The sequence below is a fragment of the Mesoplodon mirus genome (assembly GCF_964341445.2).
Source record: "Mesoplodon mirus genome assembly, chromosome: 19".
NCBI lineage: Eukaryota > Metazoa > Chordata > Mammalia > Artiodactyla > Ziphiidae > Mesoplodon > Mesoplodon mirus.
Genome location: NC_138995.1, coordinates 7,092,051 through 7,111,897, shown reverse-complemented (window position 1 = coordinate 7,111,897; position 19,847 = coordinate 7,092,051). Strand labels below are relative to the sequence as shown.

At 52.7% G+C, this 19,847-nt stretch overlaps 1 protein-coding gene across 1 annotated transcript in view; it reads left to right on the top strand.

Annotated features, from left to right (window-relative positions):
• The window catches only part of CMIP (c-Maf inducing protein), a 240,195-nt gene that overhangs the window by 188,043 nt on the left and 32,305 nt on the right, over positions 1–19,847 (top strand). Inside the window, exons 5-8 of the mRNA XM_082607275.1 lie at positions 3,633–3,674; positions 10,243–10,305; positions 12,983–13,063; positions 18,169–18,272. Coding sequence (XP_082463401.1) covers positions 3,633–3,674; positions 10,243–10,305; positions 12,983–13,063; positions 18,169–18,272 — 290 coding nt within the window. The remainder of the gene's footprint in view (positions 1–3,632; positions 3,675–10,242; positions 10,306–12,982; positions 13,064–18,168; positions 18,273–19,847) is intronic.

The window sequence follows — 19,847 nt, the reverse complement described above, 5'->3', positions numbered from 1 at the left end:
AGCACCTGCTACATGCTGGGCAGGCGCCGGGTGCCACGCACACAGCATCCCATCTAATCCTCACGCTCCCCCTGAGAGACAGCCCTTGCTGTCTCCATTTCACAGATGGGAAAGCTGAGGCCCAGAGATACCGAGTGACCTGCCGAGAAAGCAGTGGGGCCGGAAGTTTCACCTTAAGGCTGTCTGGCTCTCAGTGCAGAGCTGCATCGCCCACCCCATCAACCCCACCAGTCTCAGCCGCCATCACACCATCATTAAGTCAGGCTTGTCATCAGGACGATGGCGAAGGTGGCAGATGACACTGTGCCCGACCTCTGGTGGGATTTCTTGCCCGTCTCAGATATGTTTCATGTGACCACGTGCTCGTGGGCTTTGCATCACTTCTGAGGCTTTAGATCAAGGATCTCAAAGTCAGCTGATCCCAAGCGCTAGGGTGGAGAGACAGAGGCATTTAAAGGGAAGAAAAGGAGGAAGCTTGGATTTGCTATGCACCAACTGTGAGTCAGGCAAGGGGTCCGTGTTATCCCCAATTTACTGCTAAGAGCTGCTGTTTGCAAGGGACAGAGCTGGGACCGCAGCCCAGGCAGCATCCCCTCCAGTGAGGCTAACGCCTCTCCGAGTGATGCTGATGTTTTTTTAACACATGCTCTGTGACGATCACAGTGGCAGGCATTTACACCAGCCCTTTTACATTTCTCCCAGCGACCGTGCAAGGTAAGTATTAAAACATACGGAAATGTAAACGGAGGCTCCAAGGGGTTAAGTCGCCTGCCCAGGGTCACTTGGATGAGGGGTAGGCAGGACCCAGGCCCAGGTCTGCCCAACTGCAAAGCTAATGTGACATTACGTGAATTGGTAGAGACCTTTTCGTGAGTGAAGGACCCAGCCACCTAGGACAGCAGTTAAGAGCAGGTGTGCAGAGTGAGAAAGACCTGGTTCTCCTCTCAGGAGCTCACTGGCCTTGCTCAATGTACTAGATCTCTCAGTGCGGTTTTCATCTATGAGTTGGGGCTAAGATTAGCACCCGTTTCACAGAATTAGGGATTGGATGCTCTAATATGTATACAGTGCCTGGCACTGTGCCTGATATATAGGGACCAATTGATAACTGGTCACATTTCTGTTATCGTGGGACATGGCTGTGAACTTGACCTTCAGCACCCTCAGCTAGATGTCTAGAGGGGATGGTTGGAAGAATAAACTCTCCCTCTTTCTTGCCCTTTTTTGTGTGTGGACTGGATTCCCTGTCTGTTCTCTTTACTTAAGTTGTACCTGAGGCCTCCTCCTAAGAGGCTCCAGGCATCACCAAAGCGACCAGAAGGTGGGCAGGATCCCAAGGGAGGGAGGGGGAGGACAGGCCTGTTAAAGCTGGCGTCCCCACCCTCCCAGGCCTTTGTTGGGTTGAGTGTGTGTAGTGGCTGCTCGGTTCAGGATTCAAGTGTCCCCTCCAGGGCAGTGGCTGTTAGTGAGAGCTCTCCACCCCGGGTCAGAAATGGCCTTAGTGGCGAGAAGTTTCCCTGCAGAGTGCTATGTGCCATCACCAGTGACTGGGACCAAAGAAACGGCACCTGTGGTTGCCAGAGGCTCTTCTTGGAAAGGTGCATGGGTGTGGTGAGGGCTGGCTGGTCCCTTCGGAGCTCCCACGGCAGCCTGAAAGATGGAACCGCCCCTCACATGGACTGAGCTGTATATAGCTCAGTGGCTGGCGGTATAGGCTTTGGAACAGGACAGACAGGGCTCAGATCTCCACCCCACCACCTGTTACCTGTGCTCCTGGGTGAGCCATTGGTTGCTCATCTGTCACTGGGATAATAGAACCTATCCCAAGAACAGGAAACGGGTGGGAGGAGTGTAGCAAAGCCCCGACAACAGTGCCTTAGGTGTAGTGAGTAGGAAAGACCAAAGCCAGGCTTTCGTCTGCCCTCGGCTGAAAAATGGCTGGTGTTGAATAATCTGTCCTAAACGGGGTGCTCAAACCACACCAACATCCACAAAAAGCACAAGGTGTTAGAATCCAAAAAGCATCCTCCCGCGTGTTCTGGATCCTAAGCCCATAAGTCAGGCAGCCTCCATGGAAACCTGGACGTTCGTGGCGCTCAGGCACTGACCCTGGTTCTGTGCCGCCTTCACCCCTTGGGCAGCCAGCTTACTGGACAAAAGGAAATCCACAGCTCACTAGCTTTTCTTCCGCTGTAGCTGATGTAAATGCATCAGATGACAGGTACTTCTTAAACCTGTTCAGCCCGTGGGGCTCTTTCTAGAACCCGGGAACAGTCGATCTTGGGGTTTACTGCCCAACGAGGAGGTGCGTTATGAACAGCAGACACGGCTGTTAGGAAATGAGTTGACACCAGTGAAAGCTTGTGTCCACTGAGACAGATGGTCAGAGCAGAACACACCAGGACACCAGCAACAAAGACAATAGTGGCTGTTTCTGAAGTTTTCTCACTGTCTCTTGCGTATTGCATATTCATCCCTTTCCTCATTCGCATCCTCATTTGCATACACAGGATGGTGGTCACAGGTACCAGTTGTGTAAGAAAATTCCAGATTGTGGGGTGGGTGGGGGGGGCAGGAAAAAAACCCCTAGAAATTTAGCAAGTTTAATCCATTCCGCTTAATATTTTTGCAAGGTGATTGCTAGAACTTAAACATAACTAGACCATCTTGGGCCAACTCATGGAACACTAGTGTTCCCTGGGAACCTAGCTTGGGAACCACTGAAATATTCTGTGTGCTGCTCCCCAAAGACTACCTGGCACAAAGTCAAGGCCCGGAAGTCTGTTTCTTTACATGTTTATTATGAAGCTGCCTCCGGGCTTCCAAGTTGCGTGTTTCACTATGACAAGGGCCCAGCTATGGGTTTAAGCCCAAAGAGGAGCCCCATCTACGGAAGAAGAAACTGTCTCACTGAGAAGTGACTAGTCCAAGGTCACGTCACTCCAGTGGTGAAACAGGGACTTGGAACTCGATTCTTCCTGCCCCGAAGCCGTCCTTCACCCGCCTCCGACCCTGCCTTTGAGGGTCTTCTGATCTATTTAATTAAGAAAAAGTGACACGTGCCCTCTGTCCAAGAGGCTGAAAGCATTTGAAACTGCATGGACCTTTGAGATGCAAATGTTCCATTTTATTTATTAATTTATTTTTAATTTTTATTGGAGTATAGTTGATTTAAAATGTTGTGTTTCTGGGCTTCCCTGGTGGCGCAGTGGTTGAGAGTCCGCCTGCCGATGCAGGGGACGCAGGTTCGTGCCCCAGTCCGGGAAGATCCCACGTGGCGCGGAGCGGCTGGGCCCGTGAGCCATGGCCGCTGAGCCTGTGCTCCGCAACGGGAGAGGCCACAACAGTGAGAGGCCCACGTACCGCAAAAAAAAAAAAAAAAAAAAGTTGTGTTTCTGCTGTACAACAAAGCAACTCAGTTATACGTGTACATATATCCACTCTTTTTTAGATTCTTTTCCCATATAGGCCATTACAGAGTATTGAGTTCCCTGTGCTACATAGTAGGTCCTTATTAGTTATCTCCTTTGTATATAGTAGTGTGTATGTGTCAGTTCCAATCTCCCAATTTCCATTTTATTAATGGTGTGTTTTGTTTTGTTTTCCTCCTGATCTCTCTGCTCATCCTTCAGAACACAAACTTGACTACCCAGGAGCATGAAAACATCATTGTGGTAAGTCCCGGGCAGCCCCTCTCCCTCTGCCCACATCCTGTGCCCACAAGCCTCCCCTGGTTTGAGTGAACTCTTGAAATGCCAGCATCATCCACCAGCACGGTGGCCTTGATCAATTTTGTCTTTTCTATCAGGCCAGACATGTCTCCCTCCTGCCTTTGCACATGTCAGAGCCCCAGTTGATTGGGGGGATGTTATTATCAGTCTCTGAGGTTGGTAGCAAATGTGCCTTAATCGCCTCCTCCTTCCTGAGTCGGTCGCAGGGAGAGGAGGCCAGAGATGGCAGAGACCGTATAATTTACTCTCAGCCATAACCCTGTTAGCTGAAAGGTAAACTTTCTCTTTCTTGCCCCAAGACATGCTCCCAATTAATCCACAACTAGAAACCCGGATTGAATTCCCTCTGATGTGCAAAGTGCGATGGTAGTTTCTGGGACTTGACTTTGATGTGAGCATCTTTGGTGTAAAATATCTTCCTGGGTGATTTTAAACTATGAAATGTGGTTCTCCCAAGAGAGAAGAAAGAAATGAAAGCGCACCTACCAGGTGCCAAGCACTGAGCTCTGTATTTGAATCCACAGGTAACTAAGATGGCCCCTGCTCCCAAGGAGTTCTTGGTCTATTAAATGAGATCGCTGCAAAAATAAGAGGCGTGTCACATAGAGAGTAGAGTGATAAACTCACCTGGGAAAGAAGCCAGAGAGCTTCCCAAAGGCAATGATGTCTGAGCCGGGTTTTGAAGGATCAATAGGAGTTTGCCAGATGGCAAAACAGGGGAAGGGCTTTCCAGAGAGAGAAAACAAAACATGCAGAGAAACTTTTTTTTTTAATAATTATTTGGCTGCGCCGGGTCTTTAGTTGCAGCACATGGGATCTTTGTTGCCACGTGCAGGATCTTTAGTTGCAGCATGTGGGATCTAGTTCCCTGACCAGGGATCGAACCTGGGCTCCCTGCGTTGGGAGTGTGGAGTCTTAACCGCTGGACCACCAGGGAAGTCCCATGCACAGAGATTTAAAGCAACATGGTATATTCTGGAAGCTTCAGCATTGCTGGAGCATAAAGCATAAGGAAGTAGGAAGCAGGAAGGCAGAACTTGAAATGGAAGTGAGAGGCAGAGCTTTGTGTGCCCAGGAAGGGACCTGGAACATTTACCTGCCCAAGAGGTCCCGCGGCCGCAGCCTTTGACACAAGGGCCACATCCCAGACACCGTGCCCCTCTGAGCTGCTTTAGGGCTTCGGGAGCCCACCCACTTGGCCCTGGCCAGCCTGGCCTGGAGAATCACCCTCCATGCTGCAGCTGGGTCCTGTGGGCACCAAAGGAGGTGAGCCTTAGGGCTTTTATCGTGGAGAGTAAAGGCAGCAGCTTCTGTGGTGTCCCAACCGCAGTGTCTGGCGCACAGCAGCTGCTCAGTGGGTGTCTGCTAAGAATATAGAGGTTTTTCCCATGCTCTGCTCTGACCACCCATTGCCTCCTCTTGCTAGAACAGGGGCAGCAGCAGCCTGGACCTCCCCAGTCACCCACCAGCACCTTTCTCTGGCATGTTACTAATTAATAAATTCACTTAACAAAACATTCGTTGACATGTGAGGACAGGTATGTGCCAGACGCTGGTCTCTGTTGCACAGACAGAGCTACCCTTGAGGGGTTACTGTGTGCTGGCAGAACCTGGCGGGTAATCCAGAAATCACGTGGTCCGGGCTTGGGATTTGCTCAGGGTGTCAGGGAAGCACAGAGGGCAGGCACCTGACCTCCTCTCTCAGGGAGGGGACTGGGAGGGAGATGGCAGAGGGCTTCAAGGAGGAGGTAAGTGAACTGAGTCTTAACAGGTGGATAGGATGCTCCTGGGAAAGGCAGTCCAGGCAGGGAGCCCAGCACAGGCCAAGGCAAAGAGGCTCTCGCTGGTGGAGAAGCAGGCAAGGACGTGGGTGCCGAGGAAGGAGTTGGCATCTTCCCCTCCTGGTTGGCAACACCTGTGGGTCCCACTGTGCACCTCAGCCCTGGAAGGAGGGTCAGGGCTTTGGACTTGGGAGGAGCCTGGGAAAGGAATTGTGATCTGAGAAATCCAGCCTGCGTTTATTCAGCTAATTTGGCTGGGCTGACCCCTTAATGGGACTGGGCGGAGCTTCCCTGCTCAGCGGGGATGCCTGAGAACAGGGAAGAATTTGATCTCAGGGTGTGACCCTCAGCCCCCCGTTTGGCAGCCTTGCTTTCAGTGTTCTCTATTACCAATGCTGTTATTATCGTGAAGCCTTCTGTAGCCTCCTTTCATTCCAGCCATTACATTTTCTGATTTGACCTGTTGACAATTAGTTTTCTCCCAGTGGGGCTCGGTTTTTGTTTTGTTTTTTATGCGCTTATTTTTCAAAAGTACTTTCACAAGTAATTTAAGTTGGTTTTATTCAACCCATCAGTGAGGCATCAGTGCCGTGGGTAATTGTTACCTGGTAACAGCTGGCGTGTCCTTGGACAAGCGTGGACCTGGAGTCCAGACTCCGGCAGTGTTCCCACGTGCTGGTGAAGAACGTGGGCTTAAAGCTGAGTGTGGTTCAAGTTCAGAGCTGAGTGCAGACCCTGGGCTCACCCCCTACCAGCTGTGACCTTGGGCGAGTAATGGAAGAGCTTTTAATTTCACTTAAAATATCTTTAAAATATTCTTTAAAGTACTTCTGTAAGGATTTCGTGAGTATATTTTCATTGTTTAAAAAAAAAAAAAAAAGATTTCACCTCATCCCAGCGGCCCCTTCAGAGGCAGCCCTGGAGGTTTTCATGGGGTGACAAACCCACAGAGACAGACACGGTTGTGTTTTTAGTTTTTGCTTTTAACATTAAAGATGCGAAGCTTGATGTGTTGTCCTGTGTTCGATTTTTCACTTAACAACATGTCTTGGAGATTCTTTCAAGTCAAGACATGCAAGCACGTGTCTAACCCAGGGTTTCTCACCCTCGACACTAGTGACAATTGGGCATGGATGACTGTTTGTGGTGGGGCCGTCCTGGGCATTGTAGGATGTTGAGCAGCATCCCTGGCCTCCACCCACTAGAACTCCACCCAGCATTCCCCTGTTGTGATGATCGCACTGTCTCCATACATGCTGATATCCCTTGGGAGGGGGGCACAGCTGACCCTGGTTGAGAACCACTGGTCTACCCCGTACTCCATTCTTTCCACTGGCTCTAGAGTGTTTGTATTTAACCAGATGGCCCTTCACATCATTTCCAGCTAACTTGACACTCTAAGCCTCAGTCTCCTCATCTATGAAATGTGTGTGATAATAGTGCCTTTTCCTACAGGACTGCTGGGAAAGTTAAATGGACTAATACACCAAACATGCTTGGAAGGGGGCTCGGCTCATAGCAAGATGCCGCAGAAACATAAAATCTTATTAATAATACGATCTAAAACGATCCTTACTCTGTGACTGGGGCAGGCCTTGTAACAACCTCCCTGACCCTGTGTCTCTTCAGCTGTGCAAATGGAAATCACTACCGCTTGACCTCACAGAGTTGTCATGAGGATCAAATGAGATAATAGCTGTGGAAGCGCGGAGCCCACGCCTGACGCCCACTGTGGGCGCTTCATCTGTTCCCAATCCTTTATTCTTTGACTCATCCCTGTGAAAGAGGTGGGCCCAGTTTGACTGGAGGGGCTGAAGCCAGGAGGATACACCCTGCACGTGATCCTTCCTCCCAGAGGTGGTCCCAGAGCTCAGTGTGGGGAGCGGAGCCGCGGGCCAGGCAGCGACTCGAGGGCTGGGGGAGGCCCTTGCCCTGCCCCGCCACCCATGCTGTGGCCTGACCTCTCCCTGCATTCACCAGCATGGGCAGCAGAGAGTCCCCATCTGACAGGCCGGGCGCTGAACTTCTGAAAATGAGCGTGCAAAGCCTGAACCGTGGGCCCGGCCTACGTTGGGGTGTTTCATCGTCTTTCATTGCCCCATTTCTCCTCCTATGGAGTTGTCACCAGACGGGTTGCTTGTTTCCTGCTCGTGTGGAGAGCCCGGGCTGAGAAGTAGCATGGTGAATAATTCAGGCTCCTGGGTCACACACATGGCTTCAAATCTGGCCCCAGCACATTCTAGCCATGCGACCTTGGGCAGCAGACTTCATCCCTCTGAGGAAAGGGCAAGACGCACACCCCGCTCCCAGCACACGGTGAAGATTAAGTGACATGACCCAGCCCAGAGCCCAGCATATAGGCAGTGCCTGCAACAGCTATGGCTATTGTGGGTGTTGCTCTTGGTATATTATTATCATCAGTGTAGTGATTGGTCCACATGGCTGCGGGGGATTGTGAGAGGGTGGTGGGCTCAGCCTTGCAGTCAGGTCGGAGCCCACCAACCCCCTTCCCACACCGTCGGGGAGAGCTGCCTGTGGTGATGGACGTGCTCTCCGTCTGCGCCGTGCATTGCAGTGGCCACTAGATTCATGGGGCCGGTGAGCACTTGAAATGCGGTCAGTGTGACTGAGGAACTGCACTTTTAATTTCATTTCCTTTAGAATCGTTTCTTGGGAATTCTGTGGCGGTCCAGTGGTTGAGACTCCGCGCTTCCACTGCAGGGGGCACGGATTCAATCCCTGGTTGGGGAACTAAGATCCCGCAAGCCAAGGAGGGTGGCCAAAAAAAAAAAGAAAGAAAGAAAGAAAGAAATTGTTTCTTCCATGTCAGTTATAACGGGAAGAGTTACACGTGGCTAGTGGCTACCATGTTGGACCGCATAGCCCTAAGCGAGTAAGACCCTGGGCCCCGTCTCCACTTGTTGGTCAGCCTGACCGTCGCTGCTGTGAAGCAGAGCCTCAGCTTTGATGACTTCACCTTCCACATAATGGGGGAGATGGGCTGGTGGTCATCCCCCACTGCCATCGCGCTACGTGTTCCTTCCCCTAACGGTCCTGAGACCGGCGGAAGCCCTCACCGAGGGGTACCCACCCACATCCAAAGGCCCTGCTTGCGGAAGCAGAGCCAGGAGACCCTCTGAAAACAAGCAGGCAGGGTCTGGGCTACGGGGCTCAGTGATGGGGAGACCCTGTCATCACAGAGCCTTCCTGAGAAGTCGGGCGAAATTGCCGCCGTGTCCAGTACAGCCCAAGACGGTCCCCCTGTGCTGGTGTCAGTGACAAACTGTACTCCAGGCAGTGGGTTTATCCCAAGCCTCAGACGCCAAAGCTTCTAGAGTTTTCTCTCATCACCTCCCCGCAACAACCCTGTGAATTGGTAACTCTAGTTTTCCACGTTTTATAGACTAGAAGACAAATGTCCAGGGAGGCCGAGCTGCTCACTCAGTCACACAGCCCGGCAGTCTCGGTGCTGGGTCCTGGGTCTCCCGTTTCCTACTGTAGGGACCAGTGTGGAACTGGACAACGAGTGGACCTCACATAGGCATTAACCATCCATCCCATAATGAATGTTTCTGTAGAGCTGGCCTTATCGCAGGCTAGGAGAGGCACTTTACACCAGGGCTTCTCAATTGGGGCCGATTTTGTCCCCCAGGGGGAATTTGGCAATGTCTGGACATAGCTTTTTCTCCATTGTTCCAATTTTTTATTTGAATTTGAAATTTGGCAAAATCATTAAAACAGAAATTATGAAAGAGGCAGAAAAATAAAAAATCAACGCTATCTGAGTCATGGGAACCTTGCACAGGAATGGCAGTGGGAACCAGTAACAGTGTACAGCTGGCCTAAGAAGGCTCGGTGATGGGACTTCCCTGGCAGTCCAGTGGTTAGGACTCCACACTTCCAATGCAGGGGGCGCGGGTTCAATCCCTGGTTGGGGAACTTAGGATCCCACACACCACGCAGCACAGCCAAATTTTTAAAAATTAAAAAAAAAAAAAGGCTCGGTGAGGAATGAAGTCAAGGGGCATTAGAAATTCTAACCTCTCTTAATTTTTATAAAATGAAGTGCACCTGGAGACAGTTTTGATTGTCACGGTTGGGTTGGGGGTTGAGAGCAAGGATACTCCCAGACATCCTGCAGTGCACAGGACAGCTGCGCTGGAAGCAAGGGCCAGCCCCAGGTGCTAACAGGGCCAGGCTAAGAGGCCCTCTCTGCACAGATTACCTCCGCTCACCCTCAAAGTGATGCTCTCTGGTCCACCTTCCTGGTGGGGACCACAGGGTTAAGAGAGATGAAATAACTTGCTCTAATGGTCACATCATAGCAAGTGCCTGAAGCAGGACTTGCACCCAGGACTCTGCCCCCAAAGCCTGGGCTTATAACCACCACGCGTCCTGCCTCGTAGGCAGGGACTGTTGATCCACGGGGGACGCGGATGGTCATCAGCAGGTCGTGAAACCCCTAAAGTTGCATGCATCGTTACAGATGTATATTTTTCTCGGGGGCAGCCCAGAGATTTTATCAGCTTCTCAGTGGGAGCCACGTACCCCCCGCCACACACACACAATTTAGGAGCTCTGGCCGGCAAGTTAGAGGATGGCTTTTTTGCCCAGAGGGTGACAAGGAGGTTGCGCTTTCCACCGTGAGTTAACCATCTAACGTAGACACCCCCCCACCCCTACGCTTCCTTCCAAGGGATTCCACCTGACGTTTGTTCCTTTTCTTTCAGGCAATCGCTCCTTTGCTGGAAAACAACCATCCGCCACCAGATCTCTGTGAATTCTTTTGCAAGGTACGGCACTGCTGAAGCGGGGCTGTGTTTTCAGGAAGCAGCCTGTCTCTGTATGTGCATGGCAGGGGTTGGTTTTGCAAAATTTGCTGAAAACCAAACTTAGACCCTCCCCCTGCCCTGACCCAGGTCAGGGCCCCAGACACAGCCAGAGACAAGCCAGGCACCCCGTTCTTGGGTTACAGCCCCCTCTCCGCCAGACAGGTGATAAGCGAGACCCAGGGTCAGACCGGCAGGTCAGGGAGGAGCATCAGAGTTTTCCTTGGAATGTCTTCCTGGCTGTCTTGGGAGAAGTTTGCAGCAGACTTTCTGAGCTCCTGACGTCAGAGCTGGGCTATTATTATTAGCCAAGGCTCCTGTGAGCACAGGCCGGCCCACAGTGAGGGCACAGCCGTGGGGCTTTCCCTGAACAGGGCAGGCAGGGGGATGCCAGGTGAGCTTGGTGGAGCCCCGGAGCAGGACATCCAGTCCCAGGGACCCCACGCCAGCCTTGCAGTGGGATTTACGTGGAACATCCCCAGGGCACGTCAGGGACCAGGCATCCCCCGTCTGAGAGCACCTTGGTGGCCTGGGGGCTGGACCAGCACACGATCCTGTTTGATCCTTTGCTGGGTGATTTTTTTTAATGCAATGGTCTGATGTCCTTGGAAAGTCGCAGGGCCTGGGTTTGCTGCTTTCCCAGCACTTCCTCTTGGCGACCCCCTTCACCGAGCTTGTTCCTTCCACGGCCACACACCGTCCTTTGGGGGTGTGGGCTGTGTGCACCAGTGAGACAGGCGCGTGGCGTGGCAGAGCGGGCTCCTGGGGCCCTGCTGGTCCTGGGGTAAAGGGGACCGTGGTGCACTTATTGCTCCTGTCTCCTCACCCAGGGAGCGTGCTCTCTGCGTGTGTTAGGGGACGCAAGCTTTAGGGAGACAGGATCACATCATCCTCTTTGGCCCTGTCTCTCCATCAGCAGACCTTTCCCAGCGACCCACAGAGCAGAGGGTGGGCCCAGCCTGCTACCTGAAATGCCCAGGTGCATCTCTTAATGTGGGCGTGTGCCAGTGCGTGCCCTCTGGCCCACGCGGGTGAGCCCCGAGTGTACAGTTGTGTGTGTGTGTGCAAGAGCGTGTCTAGGCATCGGGCCCTGTGCTGTACCAAGGCCCCCCTCCCCCGTGGGGAACAGCTGCAGAAGGAATAACCACTTGGTGGGACTGCACACAACTAAGACGGGCCTTCTCTGCCTCCAGCACCTGGCGTTGTGCCCCCAAGCAGGGCAATCAGGTCACCCAGTATTTGGGCTCCCGAGAGAGCAGCCAGCTGCTCCCTTACCTGTCCCGGTGGGTCATCTCCTCTCTCAGTATTTTGTCCCATTTAATCCAGACCTGCTCCTTGTTCCCCTCTCAAGCTGGGTGGTTTCTCCCAGATCTCACGGTGTTCAGACTTTTGTTCTAGAACAATGGACCTTTGTTCAAAGTAAATCATACCTGAGGGTTCCTGGTAGCACAGTTTGAAAAGCAGTGATGTGGAAGAAACCATCCCTTTTGGCATTTCCTGATAGAACTCCCTGGGTAGCTGCCCTGCCGTTTGGAGCAGGGGGCCCAGGCACAGGGATTGGTGAGACTCAGGGCTGTTTTCCCTCGGGGGGCGGTTGGAGTCGCAGCCTCAGCACTTCCTCCACCAGGCAGCCCACCCAGAGAGGAAGGCTTGAGGGAACAAAGTCGCCTCCACCGGGTCCACTTGGCCAGCTCTCTGGACACGCCCAGGCAGCCTCTCCTGCCAGACTTGGAAGCCAGGACCCCGAGATTTGGGGAAAGTTTACGTATCAAGAATTGTCTAGGGAGCTTCCCTGGTGGCGCAGTGGTTGAGAGTCTGCCTGCCGATGCAGGGGACACAGGTTCGTGCCCCGGTCCAGGAAGATCCCACATGCCACGGAGCGGCTGGGCCCGTGAGCCATGGCAGCTGAACCTATGCGTCCGGAGCCTGTGCTCCGCAACGGGAGAGGCCACAACAGTGAGAGGCCCGCGTACCGCAAAAAAAAAAAAAAAAAAAAAAAAAGAAGCGTCTAGGATTTCTAGTATCCCAAGTCCAGTGTCCTCTTCCAGGGTTGGAAACAGCACCTTCAGGCCCAGGCAGGTTTAAACGTGGTGGAGCAGCACATCGTCTGTTCCACCCGAAGGCCTTCAATTTCACTTTGAAAAACAAAACCCCATGCTGGTGAGATAAAATACACCCAAGAGCTGCGTGTGGCCTGTACCCTGCAGCCAGCTTATCAAAGCCTTCAATTGAGAAGTCACAGAATTTTCGAGATTCTGGCATCCAAGCACTAACCCCTGGTATCCTTGCACCTGATTTTCAAGAGACTCCTCTGTTAGACCACGCACGCCGAACCTCAGAGCTATGGGGATCTTGCCCTGTTAAATAGGATTGTGTGGGAACGGACTCCTGTCAGTACCCCCTGAAACCATCTCAGACCGTCAGTCAGATCAAAACAAAAAGCAAACAGAAGATCCCATCCCCACCCACTTTTCTCACTCCCCCAAATTGAACAAAAAGGTATGCAGCAGCATTGAGCAGGGGAACCCAGGCACCAGAGCCGGGCTCACTGCCCTGAGCCACAGACCACGGTCAGGGCTTCCGCAGATCCTGGCTGGACCCCGCCAGGCTCGGCGCTGACCATTTCCTCCTGCCTCCCCAGCACTGCAGAGAGCGGCCCCGGTCCATGGTGGTCATCGAAGTGTTCACCCCCGTGGTCCAGAGAATCCTCAAGCATAACATGGTAAGTTCCCCCGACACCCGGACCGCAGAGCCAGGGGAGGGGCACAAGCTTCCAGTCTTTCACTTTTCCAAAGATTTGGGGATGGGGTTGGCGGCTGATGGCCAGGGACTGGGCTTGGGATTCTGTTGCACCCTGTGGGTTTTCATGCACCCTACCCTGCTTGGTTCTGTTTTTTGCTCTTAAGACAACAGGAGGAATCTTTCCACGGTAAGAATGACAAAAATAATGTGGCTGGGGGAGAAGAGATAGGTGTGTAGAGTCACAAATAATATCTGTAGAAACTCGGCCCTCGAGGAAGGGGAGTGAACTCCTCACTCCTTAAGAGGGGGCTACCCATAGGAGCGTCCGTGGAAAGGGCGGAAAGAGGGCTGTACAGTGCAGAAACCTGACAGTCGTGACCTCAGCCAGAGGTCAGGGTCAGCATCCCCAGTGTTAAGTCACAGTGCGGCATGTACCCTTGATGTGACGTGAGGAGGAGGGCCCTGGACCTCGGGGGTCTTCTCTCTCAAACCCACCAGCTCAGTCTAATCATAACAAAAACGTCAGACTAATCCCAGCTGAGGGACATTCTACAGAGCACCTTGGTCATCGAACACAAGGAGAGTCTGAGAAGCGGTCACAGCCTAGAGGCCCTAGGAGACATGATGAGTAATTGCAGTGGAGTTTCCTGGATGGGATCCTGGGACAGAAAAAGGACATTAGGGGGAAATCGAGGAAGTTCGCATAAAGTACAGCCTTAAATTAGTTAATTTTTAAAAACATAGGCACAGAATTTCATTGCGTGCTCGGTGGTCCAGGCTCCTGTAATCTGCGGCCCTTTTGCATTCGGTCCTCAGTCCAGTGAGAGCAGCAAATGTCATTGTTTTCTCTGTATTACACGTGGGGAAACTGAGGCTGAGCAAAGTCCTCTAACTGGCCCCAGGGCCACAGCTGGGAATAAGTACAACTAGCGCCTAGTCTCAGGTACTCACGGAGCGCCTTTCAGAGCCGGATACAGTGCGATGCTCCAGTGTATTATGCCGTGTGACCCCCTTGACGGCCCGTGACCTCCTTCTGCACATGAGGAAGCGGAGACCCAGAAAGTGCCGTGGGTTCCCCCCGGAACCTGTGGGCAGCTGTGATTTCTGTAGGTTACTCAGGGACCTGCGGGCAGGTGTGGCCTCTCATGAGTGGTGCTAGGGAGCCGGCAGTCTGAAGCAAGGGCTGGTGTTCCAACAGGCTCTGCTGAGCCAGCCACCAACCTGGACTGACGTTGCCTGGGTGGCGTGGCGGCATCCGTGTCATTGCATCACACGCTGGGCCACTGAATCGGTTGTGGGGTGACCGCGACTACTGTCCCCCCCCGCCGTCGAGAGGCAGCGTGTGAAAACAGCTCGGAAAAGGGGTGACCAGCTCACAATTTGGTTTGTGAGGTAGCTTACCTGTCTCGACACCAGATCCCCAAAGAACAGTACATAACCTACCCCCTTCCCCAGTCAGGAATGGAAGGTATGACACATGTGCCGCCCTCTCCCATCCCACACCCCTGGCAGACATCATTAGCCGATTACAGCACTCCTCCTGCAGAGCCCAGAGGTAGCTTCAGAGTCTTTCTCCACACAGCATTCCAAGCAGCCACTACCGGTTGTACCATGTTGGTACCCTACAGATTCTCTTTACCATTCTCCCTGAGTGATCACACACCATAATTAAATTGTTGCTTATTTCTGAGATCCTCCTTAATTTGAGATAAATGTATTTATTGTTTTCTGAACACAGCTGAAGGGAATACTCCATGCAATTCTTTCTTCAGGACTAACAAAGAAACTCCCCTGGGGGATGGGGGGTGGTGTTGCCTTAATTTAGGCTTTAATCATTGCAAGGGTGCTCTCTGGCCTCGGCCAGCTGGGAGGAAAGGGTCCCTGATTGTTAACTTTTTTGGTCCCCTGTTTATTTATTTATTTATTTATTTATTTATGACTGCGTTGGGTCTTCGTTGCTGCGCGCGGGCTTTCTCTAGTTGTGGCGAGCGGGGGCTGCTCTTCGTTGCGGTGCGCGGGCTTCTCATTGCGGTGGCTTCTCTTGTTGTGGAGCACGAGCTCTAGGTGTGCGGGCTTCACTAAATGTGGTGTGCGGCCTCAGTAGTTGTGGCGCATGGGCTTAGTTGCTCCGTGGCGTGTGGGATCTTCCCGGATCAGGGCTGGAACCCGTGTCCCCTGCACTGGCAGGCGGATTCTTAACCACCGCGCCACCAGGGAAGTCCCCTGATTGTTAACTTTAAAGTCACTGTGGATGTGGTGTGAGGGGAGGGCCATGCCCTTTCAGAGTCCAGAGCAAAGGTTCTGGAGTTTCTTTTGCAAAGGACCTTCTCTCATCACAACATGTCAGTGACAGAGCCACATCCCCAGGGCAGCCCTGGCCAGGGTCCCTGCCTCCTCAGGTGCGTAAGCATTTTTGCGCATTCCATGGTAGTCAATAGGCTGTTTAATAAGGGTTCTTTTAGGACATCTGACTTCAAAGGGGAAAATGTCACATTTCAGGCAGCCTCCCAAGGCTTAACCATACAGCGTCTCCCTTATACCTGGTTAGTTTTATGGGCCTGAAGTGTTGACTATGTAATTTTCTGGATAAAAATCAGAACAGCTACAAGGCAGATCCAGAATTTATAGCATCTTTTGTGGCCTGGCAGAGACCGGGGACCCTCAGGCCTGAATGCTTACTTCACTTTTAAAGAACTCCCCCGCGTGCTTCCAGGGTCTGGGCATTCTGTAACGCTTCACGATCCCACTGGCTCTTAAAGTCCACTAACTACACACTGAACTGTGTCAAAGAGAACTGTGGACGGGACAGGGTGGGGGAATTAGGCCCTCCTGCAGAAGAGACAAATGTGACTGTGGCTCACACCAGGCATGGGAAGCACGGCGGGCCTTCAGTGTCACCCACTTCACACTCCCTAAAGCTAAGTGATCGGCCGGGACAGCGTTTCGGAGCTGGCGTGGGGTGTCTGGTCACTACCTGCCGCCAGCCACAGACCTGTCAGCACAGCCTGAGCCCTGACTTCTCTTCACCCCTGGTGCAGTGTTTCTCAAGGACACGCCTGAATGTTTGGGAAATGGGGAAGGTTACACACCCCCGTGGTATTCTGGGATTTCAGAGCTTCCCCTACTCTCAGAGTGCATCTTTTGTCACTATATCCCGTGTCCCGTTTCAGGGATGAGCAAACTGAATCTAGGTTAAGAGTCTCAAAGAATGTTACTCCTTGGGCCACAATAAAAATACAGGGCTTCCCTGGTGGCGCAGTGGTTGAGAGTCCGCCTGCCGATGCAGGGGACACGGGTTCGTGCCCCGGTCCGGGAAGATCCCACATGCCGCGGAGCGGCTGGGCCCGTGAACCATGGCCGCTGAGCCTGCGCGTCCGGAGCCTGTGCTCTGCAACGGGAGAGACCACAACAGTGAGAGGCCCGTGTACGGCAAAAAAAAAACCCAAAAAACTAGATACAAATGGAAGCATTCCTTAAGTATGAACAGTTTGTTCAACTGCATCCCCAAGAATGATCACGGTTCCTGTGCCCACGTGCCACTCATTGGTGTGTTCTTGTGGCAGAGGAAGCAAGAAGACATGGCTGTGGTCCCTAGTGGACTGTGATCGGACCTCCCACTTTCCAAAGGCAACATATTTGACTTTGCCAAAGCGGCAAAATGTCCCTCACCCACATGTTAAAAGGCCACCAGACCCACCTGTAATGTTAATTTCCAAGGAAATGACCTTGACTATCCAGAAATCTAATAACAAAGGTAGTGGCAGTTAGCAGGGTTTAGTTGAATCAGTTTTCGTAGAATCATAAAACGTTAAGGGTGGAAGGGGCCTAGAGATAGTTTCTTCAACTCTCATTCCCCAGTGGGGACAGTGAGGCCCAGAGAGGGCCATGGCTGCACAAGGCCACACAGCTTTCCTGTTACCCTTTTCCCGGGGACTCAGGGCCTCTGGGCAACTTCCTCAGTTTGAAAGCACAATCAAGCTTCCATCTTCTCTTCATGCAGGGACCCCATCCTCTAGCCCAATGCTCTGCGTGTGCGTGTATGTACGTATGTATTTGTGGTGTGTGTGCGCACGCACGTGCGTGTGTAGATCCTGCCAAGCTTTCTCGTGGCTTTTACTGCCCTCCATATGCAAAGGCGTAACCCTAGCAGGCAGGATGGAAGCAAATGAGCCCCCATCGTCTTGAGGATCCTAAGTCAGCCTCTCACTCCAGGTGAGGAAGCACCAGGCACTCTAGAAACTCGCTCCTGTGAGCTGGCAGGAGGGCGTGGGCGGGCCGTGTTCTGATCTGAGCTTTCCCCAGGGCCCGCAGGATCGGTTAGATCCACAAGGAAAGTCTCCACAGGCTTTATTTTAGATTAGAGTCCTGACCCAGGTTGCTTTTTATTAAATGGGTTCCCCCTGAGCGGGGGCAGGAGAAGAAACAGGAGTTTGGAGACCACCAGGCTTCCTTCTGAGGTCTTGCTGGTCAACCTCATCACCACACTGTGACTTGCCCTCCTGGCCGTTCACACCCCAGCACGTGGGTTCAGAAGTCCAGTGACGTGGGAAGGGACACAGTCCTTTCCTGGCCCACACCCTTCTCTCCTGCACCGCCTGTGTTGCTTCTCCTGACAAGTCCCCGAGCCGACAGCCACCTTGGACGTTGGCCTTTCCCCTCTGAGCTGAGAAAGCAGGGGGCCCAGAAACTCTCGGGGGACTGCAGAAGAGGAGCTGGTCCTCGCTGGAGGCCAGCTGGGCGTCTGCAGGCCCCCGTGCAGCCGCACAGAAGGGAAACACACCAGCTGGGCTGTTCTCCGAGCACGTCTGGGTGGCACGCTGACCCACAGGGTGGGTGACACGTGTCAGGGACCCTCCTGTGGCAGGACATCTCCCATCTCCACGGGCAGCCATCGGGAGTTGTGAGGAGAGGGTGACAGAGCCGGTCCCTTCGAGTGAAAGATACGTGTGCTTCTAGGAAGAGGAGATGGCTGGCATGTCCCCGTTGCCTTCCACCCCAGTGTCTTGGGGCAGAGTGGGGTCCCACCACCCCTCTGGCCTCCTGCCTGCCTGTCTCCCCAGCTCCTGCCCTCTGCTTTCTCTGCAGGACTTTGGCAAGTGCCCGCGACTGAGGCTGTTTACTCAGGAGTACATCCTTGCCTTGAACGAGCTCAATGCGGGGATGGAGGTGGTGAAGAAGTTCATTCAGAGGTGGGTTCCTCAGCCGGGCCCCCTCCCCTTCCTGGCCTGCAAGCCAGCTTTCCTCTGCACCCGGAACCACTCACTCCATTGATGCCTGGAGAGGACCTGCTGGTGTTCAGAGGCCCCAAGCGTCTCATCTTCCACGAGGGTCTCCTGCGTCCTCCTGACCCCATATGGTCTGAGGCACTCACTTGCTGTGTGACTTTGAGCCAGTCGCTGTACCTCTCTGATCCTCTTTCCTCTGCTATCCACAGGGGTTGTCATGCAGTTAAATAAGATGATATATGAGGAAGCCCCTAGCACAGTGCCTGATGCTCAGTAGGAACTCGGGAAATGGTTAACGGTCCTAAATAATAAGAGAGTTTCTGTGGATCCCACCTGTGGGTGCTGGGTGTGTAGGGAACGATCTCCTGCTAGCCCAGGAGAGTCATCATTGGGGATTTGAACAGCCGCCTCCCAGACTTGGCCTAGAGGAAGCCTGATACTCTGACTCTTACTTTTGGTGTTTGGGGCGGGGAGGGGGTGCTTTTGCTTTGATTTTTAAAAATTTTTCTCTGTGCCTCAGTTTTCTCATCTGTAAGATGAGAACTATAGTACTTACTTCATCTAGGTAACGTGAGGATTCTGTGAGCTTATACACATAAACACCAAGAACAGTGCCTAAGTGTGATGGGAACGTGAGTGGTCGTCATCACTACTCTTCTCATTTTTTAAGAAAATCGTGATAGCCTGTTGAAGGCAGTTCCGAAAGATAGTCACCTGGAACTCACAAAGCATTTCCAAACCCAAGGAATGTGTCCTTCTGAGCGCTTCCCTGGCAGTGCAGTGGTTAAGACTCCGCACTTCCACTGCAGGGGGCACGGGTTCCATCCCTAGTCGGGGAACTAAGATCCTGTGTGCCGCGTGGCGCAGCCAAAAAAAAAAGATGAATTGAAAAAAAAAAAAAAGTTGTCCTGCTGGAACCCTGGTGACTCCAGGGTCCCTTTAAAGCACCCAGTAATGGTTTACGAAATTGTTTCAGGTTAGGCCTCTTAGTCCCAACGGCCGCACCGATTTTCCAGGAATGTTACAGGTATTATCCCCAGGCCCCAAGCAGCCCTGGGAGTAGGGATATTAGCCCCATTTTACAGATGAGAAAACTGAGGCACAGACATCGCTGTGACGAATAACAATGGCTGGCCTTTATGGAGGACTTAGCAAATATGTCCCAGACCTCATGCTAGGCCAGGATCAGGATGACCATAATAACTTTTCTTTCAAAGCAGGCCACTTGGAAAGGAAAATGAGGTGAGTAGTTGTTACAGAACCACTGGGCATGAACTACAGACACAGGACGTATGGCCACTGTCTGCTAACTCTTCCCATGAATTAGAAAATTGTATCCTCATGGCACCCACTGAGGAGGGGGCTATTGTCCCCATTTTATAGCTTAGGAAAGAGTGGAGAGTTTAAGAAGCTTGCCAAGGCCACTCAGCTGGGCGTGAACCCAGGCTCCCTGGATCTGGAGCCCACGGTCCAGAGCTTGGCTCTCTGCTGCCTGCACATGGCAGAGCCAGGACGCAAATCCTGGTGTTGCCAACTCCC